The sequence below is a fragment of the Poromitra crassiceps genome (genome assembly GCF_964638095.1).
Source record: "Poromitra crassiceps genome assembly, contig: HAP1_SCAFFOLD_264, whole genome shotgun sequence".
Classification (NCBI taxonomy): Eukaryota; Metazoa; Chordata; class Actinopteri; order Beryciformes; family Melamphaidae; genus Poromitra; species Poromitra crassiceps.
Genome location: NW_028152133.1, coordinates 126,619 through 142,500, shown reverse-complemented (window position 1 = coordinate 142,500; position 15,882 = coordinate 126,619). Strand labels below are relative to the sequence as shown.

The window sequence follows — 15,882 nt, the reverse complement described above, 5'->3', positions numbered from 1 at the left end:
TTATTGATCAGTTATTGATGATGTGAGGCGGCTGAAAGAGCTGCAGGTGTTAAAGGAGAATTTCGTTTTTTTTTAACCTGGAGCCCTCTCCTCACATTAATTATTATCTGACGACTCACCCAGTGTTCTCCGCAGCGATTTGGTGCATCGTAGGCGTTGTTGTGATCGAAATAGTACTCCAAGCCAGTCCTTGAATGCGCTCCGTCGGGGCCACATGGCAGCGTGCTGTTCCTCCATGTAAATAGACAGTTTTCTTCCCGTGTTCTACCCATATCGTCATTATATGATCCCTAAAGAAACATCAGACTGCTATTCACCCCCGGGCTATTTCCACTACTCTTTACAGGGATCTCATTTCCTCATTCTGGTGAGTTTCCCCAACTCTCGTCAAGTCAGTACACAGCCCAGCCGACTCTCGTCAAGTCCCGCGAGACTTTCCTGCCGGCTGGGCTGTGTACTGACTCCAGGTTAAAAAAAACGAAATTCTCCTTTAACAGACTGCTTTCTGTCCTATGGTTTAAACTGCTTCTCTCTGCTCTGTACTGAATTGATTCACCTGGAGGAATCAATCACACAAATCAATTAAACGTTTTATCTGTATGTTCCTACAAGTAACGAGATGTTTCAATAAAATATAAACTGACCCGCACTCAGGAAAACTGTTGATTTCTTTTATCTGACATGATGTCCATGGTGCAGCCAGACACACACACACACAAATCATTTTCTTCATTGAGCCCTTGTCAAAGTGTCAAGCTAAAAAAGTATTACTTTAACTATTAAGTTGTCTATATCCCCTATAGGCATGTATGCTTCAGGTGTGTGACTGACAGGGGAGGGGCCTGGAAGAGGCCCTGAGACCAACTGTTTGTTAGTGACACCATATGACCTATTGAAGAAGGCAGTGGCAGAAACATCTGGCTGCACCATGGAGATCATGTCAAATAAAATAAATCAACAGTTTTCCTGAGTGCAGGTCAATATTCTATTGAAACCTCTCGTTATGGAGTGATCCAGCACCAGACTGAATTGAATCAAGACTTATTTTTCTTCTTCTTTTTTTCACATTGGTTCTTGAAAACTATGTATAGCCTAACGTTAGACTATAGACTACTTTTGTTAAATAATATAATAATATTTGGAAATTCTTATTGACTGACTCTATATAGTCATAGATTCAAGAGTCACACATTATGTGAGTGTAATAAACCTTTGTAAACTCTTCTTGCATCATCACTTCATTTCTCAACATTTCTCCACTGTGCCTACCTGGAAACTGATGATGCAGTCAAAGCTGTAATGTGATTGGTGGACCTGTGTGTAAGATAACATTGTTCCTTGTGTTTACTACATTTTGCAGCAGTCAGCGTGAAGTCAACACTGTGCTGTTGTGTTGTGAAATTGAAGAGCTCACAGACCCTCCTCTTCCTCTCATTATTATTATTATTATTATTATTGTTACACAAGCAGTCAGAGTGAATGAGGCTCTGTTAGCACACTAGGAAAAGTTCATTAGGCGGACCCAGGTGGTCATGTTTTTCACCCCCGTTTGTCTGTCTGTCTGTCTGTCAATAGTAGGAGCCAATGGCAGAACTTAGACCCACAGCCTGCTTTCAGGCAGTCAGAATAGGTACAAAATAATGGATGCCTTTAGGTCATGTAGTTTTATAGAGCGCTGCACGACCTCGCCTGTAGCTCGGCCTCAGCTGGCCTATTGCACGCGCGGGTGTGTGTTGCTCACTAAATGTTATTGCATCAGTGATGTCACAATGCCTCCCTTGTGTGTGTGTGTGTGTGTGTGTGTGTGTCCAATTATGATATCAGTGATGACATCATCAGTGTGTGTGTGTGTGTGTGTGTGTGCCCCCCTATGACATCACTGAACAGTCTTGTCACAATGCCTCCTTGTGTGCGTGACATCACTGATCAGTCTTGTCACAATGCCTCCTTGTGTGTGTGTGTGTGCGCCTTTGTTGCTTTTGACATCATCACTGATGACATCACTGATGACATCCCATCAAGCTAATAGCTAATTAATAGCTAATTATCCTAATTAAAAAATCCAGCTGTCAGGTGCCCTTTACACACCCTGAAGGTTTCAGCCCGATCGCACTTAAAACGGCATAGCAGCCCATCCCAGTTTGGAGAAATGGAGACTGGCCGCATCAGTAGAGCTGTCTGCTGTCTGCTGACTGTTGTTTATTGTTTCTTAAAAGGATCCCCGTTAGCTGCTGCCTAGATGACAGCTAGCATAGCAAAAACGTAAAAAAAAAAAACGTAAAATGATTCCATACTGCTCACCTGGCGTAATCCAAGTCTCCATAAGCCCTGAGATGCCAAATTGACTTTAAAAGATATCATTCACACACTGTTTTTAGCTGCAATCTTCACTAGCCTCGTGTTACCGCCACCTGCCTACAGTACGGTGAGGAGGAGGGGACTCAACTCATCCACCACGATAAATATAAATATTAATGTCCATTAGTTTGACAAATTAAACTAGAAGACAAGAGGGCAACAAGCACTGATTTATTGTACAGCCCACAGTCCCACACACATTATGTGTATTGTTCCTTTTTTTATTTACCCTGAAACAGCTTTAATAAAGTGAACTGATGCATCAGCAGACACAAAGATCACAGTGCCCTGATTAATATGACAGCAGCAAAACAGGAACAGAGAGAGAGAATGTCTGTCTGTCTGTCTGTCTGTCTGTCTGTCTGTCTGTCTGTCTGTCTGTCTGTCTGTCTGTCTGTCTGTCTGTCTGTCTGTCTGTCTGTCTGTCTGTTCCTATAATACATAATGTAGATTAATGGTAAATAGGTAATTGTATGTATGATAAGTACAGTGTGGATGTAGTTCTCCATGATGCTCTTTGGCTCTGCCACCAGCAGCCTTTAGGCTGGACTGTCTGCCTGGCAACAGGTGATGCTGGTCATGTGACCAGTGTGGGGCTCCTACATTGGTTTTTATAGCAGGATTCAGTTTGAGTGTGTCAGAGTGAACTCAGCAGAGGAACATGGCTTCATCTGTTCTGTTCTTCTCCCTCGTATTCATCAGTCTGTATGGAGCAGGTAGGATCAATACATCAATACCTGAACTGATCAATCACTAGCTCATAGATAATACTCAGTTTGAATGTATATATTATTTGTATGTATATATCTGTGAAACTCAATACATTGATTGTGTCTTTAATCTCTAGATGGATTTGAGAATTATGATGTGGTGCGTTGTGTGTTCAACTCCACTGAGCTGAAGGACATAGAGTACATTTACTCTCAATATTACAACAAGGTAGAGCTCACCAGGTTCAGCAGCAGTGTGGGGAAATATGTTGGCTACACTGAGTTGGGGCTGAAGAACGCAGAGACCTGGAACAAAGACCCTGCAGAGATCAGGAGCAGGATGCAGGAGAAGTACATGTGCAAACACAACGCTGAGGGTGACTACACCGTTGTTCTCTCTAAGACAGGTGAGCTGCTGTTCTCTACAATAAACACATCAAATTAACCTCAGTCATAATATAATAAACACCTCATCCACGACAGTTTCATTCTACATCTTTGTTAATGAACATTATTTAATTTGAAGAAAACATTTCCACCCTTACAAGCCTTTCTGTCAGATTTGAGTGTTTTTACTGTTTCAATTTGAGTTTAACTGAAGTTTTGTTTCACATTTAGATGCAGTCTGTATGAAATAGTTATATGTGTGTATCTGCTGTCAACCTTCCATTAAACATCTGTATTGGTTTATAGTTGATCTATTGATTATTAAATGTAAAATTGTGTCTACAATTCACCACAATTAAGTATTTTTGACAGTCTCTCTGTATGCATCTATGGAAATATTCACTTTAAAGAAAAATGTAAATGTGATTACAGGAAAATTAAATGCTTATATCAAATGTCTTTAAAATCAAATTTGTCATTAAATACAAATTCCTATGTACTCTTGCATAATATTGTGGCAATAAAAGTGATTCTGAATCTGGTTCAGATAAAGTTTTCAGTCGATGAAGTCTGAACCAGACTGAGCTCAGTGACGCCATCTGGGGGCAAAACACTGGTGCTGCAACTAGGAGTATTATTATTACTGTTAGCACTGTTTCTGTGTAATACTACTGCAGTTACAACTATTACTACCAACAACAACAACAACAACAACAACAACAACAACAACAACAACAACAACAACAACAACAACAACAACAACAACAACAACAACATCATTAATACTACTACTAATAATAATAATAACAATAACAACAATAATAATTATGATGATGATGATGATGATGATAGTGATGATGATGATGAAGATGATGATGATAACACTAACACTGTGTCCTGCAGTGAAACCCTCTGTCAGGCTGAGGTCAGTGACGCCTGATGGTGGGAGACACACGGCCATGCTGATGTGCAGCGCCTACGACTTCTACCCAAAACAAATCGATGTGACTTGGCTGAGAGACGACAAGGAAGTCACCTCTGATGTCTCTTCCACTGAAGAGATGAACGACGGCGATTGGTACTACCAGTTCCACTCCTACCTGGAGTACACACCCAGGTGAGTCCAGATCCACAGAGTACACACCCAGGTGAGTCCAGATCCACCTGTAGTACACAGTCACACCCAGGTGATTCAGGACATTCCTTTGATTACCAGTTGAAAATGCAATGTTCTAGGAGAGTTTTTGCATTAAAATGTGTTTTTCTAGCAAGGAATGTGCAATTTATTTGAATAATGTGTGATGTTTAATTTGTTAGTTCTTACGAAGATTCATTTAGACTTTCTATCGTTTCTGTGGTCGTTCTGGTGGATGCTGCTATCGCTAAAAACCACAGGTGGAGTTCTTCCAGTTTGCAAACGTTGTATCTATATCTTAACTTATCTTTAACATTTCTAAAACAAAAACATGCAATGCAACAACAGGCAGTGGGTCTCAACCTGGGAGTCGGGGCCCCCCAGGGGGTCGCGAGAATATTTTGGGGGGTCGGGGGATAACTGTATAAACACTGTATCTATAAACACGATTTCAGTGAGTGAGTGAATCAGTATGTGAATGCGTGTGCTCTGGCATGGCACTGGTACTAGCACGACAAGATTGATACCAATGAATATCTTCCTGTAGGTCTTACTGTAGGTCTTAATGTAGGTCTTCCTGTAGGTCTTCCTGTAGGTCTTAATGTAGGTCTTCCTGTAGGTCTTAATGTAGGTCTTAATGTAGGTCTTAATGTAGGTCTTACTGTAGGTCTTAATGTAGGTCTTAATGTAGGTCTTACTGTAGGTCTTACTGTAGGTCTTAATGTAGGTCTTACTGTAGGTCTTCTACAGCCTCCAACAGCCTCCCTGGTATGGGCGGATTTGTAACTTAAACTGGGACCAATCGCTCAAAAAAATGTCCCCATGCATCGTACAGGACCACTGGGATGCTGCTGCTCCATTCAGGAGATTTATGTTTTCAGAAACTGGGTTTCAAACACCTTCCCCCCCTCCTTTTTGCTCCTGAGAGCACCCATGCTTGGATGATGTCTGTCTACCTGACTTTGGTGCACTGCTGCTGGCCTGGAAGACCCAGGTTAGGACCCTCCGTGGCTGGATCTCCCTGGGGAGGGTCAAACTGTGGCCTGGGGACCACAACCTGACCCACCGCGGTCCATCTGGGAAGGCTACACCCCTGTGATATATCAACTCCAATCCGAATCAGGTTTTACTCTGCAGGGGCCGCAGACCATAGGTTGAACAACCATGGTGGAATAAAAATGATTGCCCAATATTTGCGCAGTTGGGGAGGTCAGAGACTGTGATAGATTAATGTTGACCAGCGATAAAAACATAACTGACACATGGCATTAATAATAGTAATCAAAGAAATTTGAATGACAGAAATCTGTCGAATTACACACAGGATGCACCTGGTGCAGAGGAGAGGAGGAGAATCTGCTCATTGACTGAGTGTGTGTGTGTGTGTGTGTGTGTGTGTGTGTGTGTGTGTGTGTGTGTGTGTGTGTGTGTGTGTGTGTGTGTGTGTGTGTGTGTGTGTGTGTGGCATGCGTGCGTGTTGAACAGGTCTGGAGAGAAGATCTCCTGCATAGTGGAGCACCCCAGCCTGTTCGAGCCTGTGATGAAGGACTGGGGTAACTACCTGTCTGTCTGTCTGTCTGTCTGTCTGTCTGTCTGTCTGTCTGTCTGTCTGCCTGCCTGCCTGTCTGCCTGCCTGTCTGTCTGCCTGTCTGCCTGTCTGTCTGTCTGTCTGTCTGTCTGCCTGTCTGTCTGTCTGTCTGTCTGTCTGTCTGTCTGCCTGCCTGTCTGTCTGTCTGTCTGCCTGCCTGCCTGTCTGTCTGTCTGTCTGTCTGCCTGTCTGTCTGTCTGTCTGTCTGTCTGTCTGTCTGTCTGTCTGTCTGCCTGCCTGCCTGCCTGTCTGCCTGTCTGCCTGCCTGTCTGTCTGTCTATCTGCCTGTCTGCCTGCCTGCCTGTCTGTCTGCCTGCCTGCCTGTCTGTCTGTCTGTCTGCCTGCCTGCCTGTCTGTCTGTCTGTCTGCCTGTCTGTCTGTCTGTCTGCCTGCCTGCCTGTCTGTCTGTCTGTCTGTCTGTCTGCCTGTCTGTCTGTCTGTCTGTCTGCCTGTCTGTCTGTCTGCCTGCCTGCCTGCCTGTCTGTCTGTCTGTCTGTCTGTCACAGACGGCTCTTGTGTGTGTAGGGACTGCTGTTGTTTTTGGGCCAATAAGACCCACAGGTGTTCCTCCAGGTTGTGTCTTGTCATCTTGGTTCTTCATACTGTAAACTCACTGATGTGGTGTCACAGTAGACAACCATTTTGACCCCAGTGATGTTTCCCTCATTAACGCCAGCCACACCAGGTCTACCACCTGTCACCACTAGGGGGTCTAAGGACATCAAAGTTAACCTCACTATAAAGATAGAATGCCTCTGTATTTGTAAACTGTGACACTTTAACCAGAGACTAATGTAGTGCATGCAGGTCAGATTGTGGCATATCACCCTTCTGGTTCCCAATGGACACATTACTGTGTCACTAGGTAAACACATCATTAATCATCATATTCTCCATCCTAATCTGTCATATTAGTAATCAGATATTAGTGATCAGATATTAGTGATCAGATATTAGTGATCAGTATAGTTATTATGTCCATTCATCATTAGTAGCTTTGGACATTGAATTTCAGAATATGTGGTTTTAATAGTAACAGTATTCCCGGTGTGGGCTGAGGTGTGAAGTCATCACAGTAATAAAACAGAATCATGTTACTGAGCCGTGTCCACACAGTCACCAGCTAAAACACACCTCCTTGGACAAGCCAGTCAGATTGAGTTACACTGGACTGTCTGAAATCCACCTCTCTCCACAGATCCCTCCATGCCTGAGTCTGAGAGAAACAAGATGGCCATCGGAGCCTCAGGACTGGCTCTGGGTCTCATCTTACCTCTGGCTGGATTCATCTTCTACAGGAGGAAGGCCCAAGGTCAGTCCACTAGAGTCTAGACCACTTCAGACACTTCAGACCACTTTAGACACTTCAGACACTAGGGGTGCTCCGATCCGGCTAAGCCACGATCCGATCCGATTCCGATTCCGATTCCTGGGGTCACGATCCGATTCCAGAATCGATTCTCGATTCCAACGATTCTCAATTATGTAGTTTTATATTGCAATAACACACAAAGGTAAATATAAGACAAAAAAATGACAAATGTATTAATGCTGAACTTCAAATTCAACTTCTGTATTACAGTCAGGGCCTAAATTCATTTTGCAAACTAGGGGGGAATTCCCCCCTTATGTTCTTCAGATAAGATGGATTTATAGGCTGGGGGGGATCTGTAGACTTTTGAGGGGAATACATTAACCAGAGTTCTTAAGTGCAAGAGGTGGTGGCACCGTGGCAGTACAGTACACAAATGACATGAACATTTGGACACTTATTCAGCCGGTATCTTGCATGTTGCGTTCAGGTGCGCTGTAATTTTTTTTTTTTTTTTTTTTTTTCTTTTTTACAATTTTAAGAATCGATTCTTGGGAGTTTGGAATCGATCCAGGAATCGTGGCATTAAGAATCGCGATCCTTTCAGAATCGATTTTTTGGAGCACCCCTATCAGACACTTCAGACCACTTGAGACCACTTCAGACTTTACAGAACAATAACGTAATAATGACGAAATAACAACCATCTCTTCTTCTCTTGTCTTAAATCAGGTCGGGTTCTGGTTCCCACTAACTGAGGTAGGAATCCTAAACTTGTCCCTGTTGCCTGTTTACTCCTTGAAGTCAGCTGGGAACTCAACCTGCTTTCTTTTGTTTTCAGTGCTGCCACCTGTTGGAGAGGAGGAGCTGCAGTTTCTGCTTCAAGCCTTCTGCGCTACACTGCACATGTGCTGTGACACATGATCTACAGCACATACATGTTTGGTGATAGACATAATACTGTATGTGATCATGTGATTGTGATATACATGATGTATGACACATACCTAACCTAAACCATAACCAACTTGTTTTAGTTGCCTAATCACAATTCAGCAACATTTTCAAATTGGTGGAGGAACTTAAAGACCCTGGCAAGCAAAATGCACCCAAACCTTCCAACTATATAATTTAGGGTCTTAATTATAAGCCTCAAAAAGTAGGCGTTGAAAAAATTCAGAAAATAATTCAGACGGTACATGTGAGGATTTGGGACTGCATATACTGTATGTACTGAGACATGTAGCAAGACATACAGCACATGTATGTAGCATGACATGCAGCACATGTATGTCACATGACGTGTATCTGAGTGTCATTCGAGTCTAATGTATTTGTGACTTGAGGCTTCGCTTTCCTGTGTGACATCATTCTTTTCCAGTGACCAACTTCCTCAAACTGATTCAGATGAATAAGGGTTCTGTCCTTTAACTTCACCTGTGAAATCACATAGTCAACTGCTTCAAGATGTTATGTGCCTTAGAGTGTTAGATTCTTATATATCTACTGGAGTGAGATGTTGTTTCCTACAATAAATCTTTGGAAAACATTGTAATTTTGTTATTTTAGCTGAGACTCTGTTTGTTTTCAGAAACATGTCAACATCATGATCCATGAGCAAAGTCTCCCATGTCATCATTACATATTTAGTTATATATTTATTATAGTATCAGTTTAATTGATTATGAAGCTCTGTCCATATCATCGATTATAAACCCATAGCACTTAAGCTTACTGTAATATTCCACATGTTTATATTAACTTCTGTTGACATGAAAACCTTGAAAACACTTTTTAAATGATCTTCATGAGGATGAATCCTGAAACATGGTGGTTTCTGAGTGTTTTCACCAACACTAACTAAGCAGCTGTAGAGTTTACGTGCAGCACCTGAAGGCAGCAGCATCTCTGGAAAGTGCTGGCTCTTTACTTTCACTTCCATGTCCAGTCCAGTCAGCATGAAAGTAAAAAGCACGTAGATCCAATCACTGAGAAACGGTGCAGAACTGAAGTGTAACTGAACACAAATTAAAGTCTGCACATTCGAGTGTGCAGACTTTAATTTATGTTCAGTTACAGTTGTAGTTATAGTTATAGTTCCTCCCACCATTTATTGGTAATATAGGTTAGTGTTACCACAAAGGTAACGTTTCGGGCAACAAGCCCTTCCTCAGACAACAAACAACTAAATGAGAGACACCTTAACTCACCTTGTCATGACTGTTTATATCTGTTAATACTGTTTATATCTTGACTTTATCTGTTAAAATCTGTGAATCTTTTATATGCTTTATATATATATATCTTCTTAGTTGTTTATATTGTATACTTGTTCTAATCACGTTACTTGAGCACCAATCACAGCAAGACAATTTCCTTGTACGTGAAAACATCTTGGTGAATAAAGAATTCTGATGCTTCTGAACTGACCTACAAATACCCTTCTCAGGGGGTCACCTGACAAGTCATGTGATGAATCATATAAGAGGTTTTCAAAGTGGGAGGCGGGCCTCCCCAGTGGGGCTCCGTACAGTTTCAGGGGAGGCTTGGTATATGGAGATCAGACAGACTTTTTTTTTAATAGTCTGAAGCTATCTTGTATCATTTGTATGGATCAAATCATTGTTGGGACCAAATAACATAATGATGATCTCACAGCTTCCAGGAATTTAGCAAAACTATGATAAACAAGTAAACTGTGGTGGGGAGGCTTTGTCCCCAATTTTTACCTGGGGGGAGGCCCACAGTCTCAGACTTTGAAAACCCCTAAAATGTGGAAGAGTGAATCTGTTACTTTCTGTGGTGTTTGTGGCTGGCTGAGACCAGTTCTCTAAAAAAGTAACTGTTATCGGTTTCGAGCCAAAGAAAGCTATTGCTTTGTCCAAAATGGTTGGGAAAATATGAGATTGCTCAATAACAGAGAAAGATAGACCGAAAAAAGGCCACAGTTGGATAAAAAATATATATATCTTTTTTTAAATCCATGGTAAAGTGTGTAATGTAAGGAGTGAGAAATTACATTAAATATGGACTCACATTCTTCATGCACACATGTGTTTATACAAAGCTCCCTAATACACTTGAGAAAATATACAATTAGGCAAAAAACAAAAAGAAAAGACTTGCGTGCCAATAGAGCATTATCAAAACAACTTCCATCAGATGACTAGAACATCAGGTATGGACCTTCATAATGCTATGCAATATCAAGAGGACACATATTTTGGAAGGAAAAATGTGGACTATAATTTAGAGCTGCCTCTGCTACTATAAAAATATGATAAATACCACATAAATAGATTTGTTCAAGCTAATGAGATGACACACCAGGTATGCACACACGCGCACGGCAGCCAATACACAAACACACATGCAGCCTCCAATCTGAAGGCGCCGTGAAATTTGTCCTCCACGTTTGACCCATCCTGGCTCGTCCTCCTCCGTGGTCAGGCCAGGAGCGGTGGGCAGCTGCAATGAAACGCCTGGGGAACAACTTCTTCCAAGTGGTCAGACGACCATCCTCTGCATGTTTTTAGTGGGGGTTCATATTGATGTTATATGGAGGAAAACCACAGGGTAGCGCATATAGAAGATGCAAACTCCGCACAGAAAGGCCCTTTCGACGAGATAGCCCACCTGAGCACCAGGCACTGAGGGCATGGGGGGGAAAACCCCAGTGTCAACAGCATCCCAGGCGAGAATTGAATCCAGGACCTTCTTACTGTATATTAGGGAGCTTTGTAAGTGTGTATATATGCAGAATGTATGTTTGCATATTTAATGTATTTTCAAGCTCCTTGTAAGCCTACTTTATCATGCATTTTTACACAATTTTCCCAATGTTTCTTCCCCTTACTGTGGTTTATATGGTTCATCACATGACTTGTCAGGTGACCTCCTTGTCAGGTGACCCCCCCTGAGAATGGTATTTATAGGTGTGGCTCTGTCTAGTTTTTTCATGTCTGAGGAACAGCTTGTTGCCCAAAATGTTGGTAAAAATTGTATAGTATTGTATCTATAGTGTGCAGACTCTAATTTGTTATTTTCAGTCCAGTCAGCAGCCAATGAGAAACACAGCCGGTAGTTAAGTCATATGTTGCTAGGGAAAGCATGTTGGATTCAACAGGAGCAGAGAGTGAGGAGCTGAGGCACCCCTGGTTATGATTCTCTCAGCCATTCCCAAACTTAAAAATGCCATGACCCACTTTGAAATCTGAAAATCTTCCGAAAATCTTCCTTTAATCACAATTCTGATCAACACACGAGACTAAGATAAAATATTTCCCTACATACTTTTTATTTCATAAACAAAACATGTTAATAGGCGCATACGAGCAGGGGCGGACTGCATAATCGGGCACGTCGGGCAAATGCCCGGTGGCCTGGCCTAGCCTGGCCTGCAAAAAAAAATTTTTTTTTTTTTTTTTTTTTTTGGAGGCCAGGCCAGGCCACTCACTGAACAGCAGGCCAGGCGCCGCCTACTGGTTTACTAGTGGTTTTATTACTTTATTCAGGTTTAAAGTGGGTGTATCTCATTGTAAAATTGGACTTGCCCCAAATTGGGCTTCAAACGGCCCAAATTGGGCTTCAAACGGCCCAAATCTGGCTTTAAACGACCCAAATTTGGCTTCAAACGGCCCAAATTGGGCTTCAAACGGCCCAAATTTTTCGCCGCCGCCCTTCGGACGTCGGCCCGTATCGGCCTGGCCTACTTGGTATCTAATGCCCGGCCTGAATTATGATCCCAGTCCGTCCCTGCATACGAGCAATGCTGTGAAAATGTATAATCCAGTATAATAACAATGTTTATTATTTCACTTTTGATTTAAAAAAGGTCACATAGCTGAGCCAGCACATCACAAAGTGCAGAAACAGAATAAAGAAGAGCTATCATAGAATCAGTGGCAATAAGCCAATATCACACTGTATCTCTCTACTACTATCTCCCTCCATGCGTGTGTGTGTGTGTGTGTGTGTGTGTGTGTGTGTGTGCGCGTGTGATGTGTGTGTGTGTGTGTGTGCGTGTGTGTGCGTGCGATGTGTGTGTGTGCAATCCTGTACAGAGTGAACCATCATCCAAGCCGCATGTGTTTGGTCTGACCAGGAACACTGAGGAACGAGCCGCAGACCCCCAGAACCTGAACGCAGGGTGGTTGAGTGAATATGGAGTGGAAGGTGTGGATGTGGGTCAGTCATCATAGGAACGCAACGTTCACACTCATCATCAAACGTTCCGAAACTGGGGTCAATTTGGGGACAAGTGTGCTCGGGAACAGTACCGGGGCCGCCCCGGTTCCGCGCCCGGGCGTGCAACGGGGAACCGTGGCAGGAACCACTTGAAAAGGTGGTCTGGGCACGGAACACTTGCGAGTGTGAAAGCCAACCGTTCCGAACCACATAGCCAACACACGGGCGAGGATAAACTCCAGGCATAGTTGATGACGCAAGTGCACTCTGTTCCGTTTCCGAGAGCAGGGGGAAATGTTGTAATGTGAAAGCTGACCAGCGGGGGAGAGGGGAGGGGGGGCAATCGTTCCCAATGAGAAAGCAGCCTAAGATCAGTCTCCTGTTGGAATAGCTCACATGGTCATCGAGACACACAAGCTAATCCACCACAGCAATGTTCCAGCTCCAATATTTGTTTGTTTGTTTAAACATAATGTATAGTTCTATAATACAGAAAAGGTGCCAGAGTTATGGAAAGATACAGGAACAACGGTCAAACTTTGCTGGGTGTAAATTTGTTTGACCATAAATAATGCAATTTAAAAAAACAATAATTAGTAAAAAAAGAAGAAGAAGAAAAAAATACATACTCCAGCACATTGTTTACTTCGCATTCCTCTTCACACAGACACGGAGCTTTGCAAGCAAGTGATGCCATTTTGCACTTGCAGCCAGTGTCGGGCTCATTACTTTAAAAAAGTAATAAACTACTCGTTAAGCTTTTCAAAAGTAATATTATTACTTTACTTAGGCTATTACCGTAAATTCCGGACCATAAGGCGCACCGGTATATAAGCCGCAGCAGCAAAATTGACTGTTTTTTACATATATAAGCCGCACCGGACTATAAGCCGCGGGCGTTTTGATGTTTAATTACCATATGTAAGGGTTCGTACACAGAGGGGATTGTCGGGAAAGAGATGGCTGTTTGGGGAAGCTCCCATTTATTAACATTTCAACAAAACAAAACAAAAGTCAGGTCACTAATCCCCAGACAAAATCACACAACAATAGGCTATATGTGCAGCAAACGGCTGTAACCAGAGAAGTCAAGTCACTAATCCTCGTCTTCCTCTTCTTCCTGCGTACTGAAACCACCAAAGTCATCCTCTTCATCCCGCAGCAGTCCAGCCTTTTGGAACCCGTTGGTGATTGTGGATGTTTTCACACTCCTATAATATTCCGTGATCTTCCTTTGTGTGAATTCGCCGAAGTTTGTGATTTTCTCCTGGTAGTCGGGAGGGAGTTGTTCAGTAGTTCTCGCCCAGACGGACAGTCCCTTTCGTCTCATGAATCGGAAGCACCAAGATGGGCCACCTATGAAATGTTCAATTTTCATTTCGGTGGCGACTGTTTTGGCCTTCAGTCGGATCTGCACCGTGGAAACGCCTCGGCCGTCTGCTCTCTGGGTCAACACCCAATCTTCAAGGGAATCTTCAAGTTCGGGCCATCTGCTTTTATGACCTCTGAAGGACTTTTTGGTCTTCTTGCACTGAGACAGTTCCTCCTGCTGCACCTTCCAACGCCTCACCATTGACTCGTCGATGCCCAGGTTACGCGCTGCTGCTCTATTTCCCTCTTTTAATTCGAGATTGACTGCTTTCAACTTGAAAGCTGCGTCGTGTGAATTTCTGCGTACCTTCCCCATGGTAAGTGAGAGAGAGTTGCTTCTACTGCTCGTCTTGTTGTGATTCCGGGCTGCTGATGAACTTTGAACCGGTAGGAGTAACCGGTTGATTTCCGCCAATGATGTCAAGTCTTTCATACACAAAGGCAATTCAAGGTGCTTTACAAAAAAATAATCGAAAAAACAAGCAGCAAAGCAATGCACATAAAATGTGCTGATGAAGCTGTGTAACCTGTAAAATCCATCGATTTTGGAGGTCACCGAGTGGCCGTTTGCTTACCGTAATTACCATATGTAAGGGTTCACGCACAGAGGGGATTGTTGGCTGTTTGAGGAAGCTCCCATTTACCGTATTACCGTAACATTTCAACAAAACAACATAACACAACACCACCTTTGTTTATTTTTACAGTGCACACAGTGTCCGCGGTGTGGTGAAAAGAGGGCAAGAGAGGAAATTAAAACAGAAGTGGATTTATAGTTAGAAAGAGTGCTAAAAAAGAGAGATTTTATTTGTATTTTTTTTTTTTTTTCTGAAAAAATCTAAGCCGCACCGTTATATAAGCCGCAGGGCCAAAAAACGGGGAAAAAGCCGCGGCTTATAGTCCGGAATTTACGGTACTCCATGCCACCAGTAATTCATTACATAGTCATTAGATTACTTTTCTCTTGCATCCCACAAAATTGGTAATTGCATCATCATCAAAATGCAGAATTTGCATGTGCGTGCGTGTGAATATAGGCCTAATTGCTTCGCCGGAGCGCAGCTGTGAACAAGGCTTTGAGTCAGATATTGCACAGCTCGCTAGCTGACGTTCAAGCGCAAACTAGTCTCCAAACTAGCTATATAGCCTATTGTCTATATCTACAGTAGCCGACATATACTGTGCAATTTTCATGAATGAATGAAAGACATCATTAGAATTTATTTTATATATTTTTTATTTATATTTTGAGTTCCTTGTTTAACATTCAAGTTTGCCAGTTGAAAAATATTGGTTCTTTGGCGCCGCCCACTGAGAGTTAACTCGACCAATCAGATTATTTCGGCCTCCAGAGCAGCTCCGCCCGTCAGAAGGTTTGTACAGTAGAACTAAAAGTACAGTCTGAGCGGCCTGGCATTGGCTGGGGTTCAATGTGTTGCTCCAGGGCACTTCAGCAGTGGCAGGCTTTTAGAGTAATTTCAGACTCCCCATTGACAACTTGAAGTTTTATACATATTCCTATAGAAAACAGTGTATTTACATCTGTACATCTGTATTTTTACAATACATACATAACATTTACATATAAATATATAGAGATTTACAGCATCATAGTCAATGTGCTGCAGAAAATGTATATTTCCAGTAAGTTAACATTTTTTTTTTTTTTTTTTTTTTTTATAAACATGTAGGCGACTGTAAATTCCCACTGGTAATTTGACATGTTATATAGCACCATTAACGGTCCAGCTTAATACACTCAAAAACCACCACTGCGGAGAGGCTGCTGTGGGCTTTTAAATAGAGAAACATTACAGATGTACACAGTGTGGGT

At 42.5% G+C, this 15,882-nt stretch overlaps 3 protein-coding genes across 3 annotated transcripts in view; all 3 read left to right on the top strand.

The window, feature by feature from the left end:
- LOC310770938 (mamu class II histocompatibility antigen, DR alpha chain-like) overlaps window positions 1-1,215 on the top strand; it is a 3,391-nt gene extending 2,176 nt beyond the window's left edge. The window contains exon 4 of the mRNA XM_083663637.1: window positions 1-1,215. This exon is cut by the window's left edge and continues 126 nt beyond it. The gene's annotated coding sequence lies outside the window, so the exon portion shown is untranslated.
- LOC310770935 (H-2 class II histocompatibility antigen, E-S beta chain-like) overlaps window positions 1-9,031 on the top strand; it is a 58,485-nt gene extending 49,454 nt beyond the window's left edge. Inside the window, exon 8 of the transcript XR_014552364.1 lies at window positions 8,729-9,031. The gene's annotated coding sequence lies outside the window, so the exon portion shown is untranslated. The remainder of the gene's footprint in view (window positions 1-8,728) is intronic.
- Window positions 2,997-8,736, top strand: LOC310770934 (H-2 class II histocompatibility antigen, E-S beta chain-like). The gene is made up of 7 exons (XM_083663633.1): window positions 2,997-3,074; window positions 3,206-3,475; window positions 4,359-4,572; window positions 6,076-6,143; window positions 7,377-7,490; window positions 8,223-8,249; window positions 8,332-8,736. Exons 1-6 carry the CDS (start codon window positions 3,020-3,022, stop codon window positions 8,246-8,248), a joined length of 747 nt encoding a protein of 248 aa, XP_083519759.1. The 5' UTR covers window positions 2,997-3,019; the 3' UTR covers window position 8,249; window positions 8,332-8,736.
- Window positions 9,032-15,882: the final 6,851 nt, after the last annotated feature.

What these genes read in the sequence shown, in the direction of transcription:
- LOC310770934 (XM_083663633.1), top strand. Translation starts at nt 3,020, where the DNA reads ATGGCTTCATCTGTTCTGTTCTTCTCCCTCGTATTCATCAGTCTGTAT. An exon ending in CGTTGTTCTCTCTAAGACAG is followed by an intron (nt 3,476 to 4,358) that starts GTGAGCTGCTGT and finishes TGTGTCCTGCAG; the next exon opens with TGAAACCCTCTGTCAGGCTG. An exon ending in CTACAGGAGGAAGGCCCAAG is followed by an intron (nt 7,491 to 8,222) that starts GTCAGTCCACTA and finishes GTCTTAAATCAG; the next exon opens with GTCGGGTTCTGGTTCCCACT.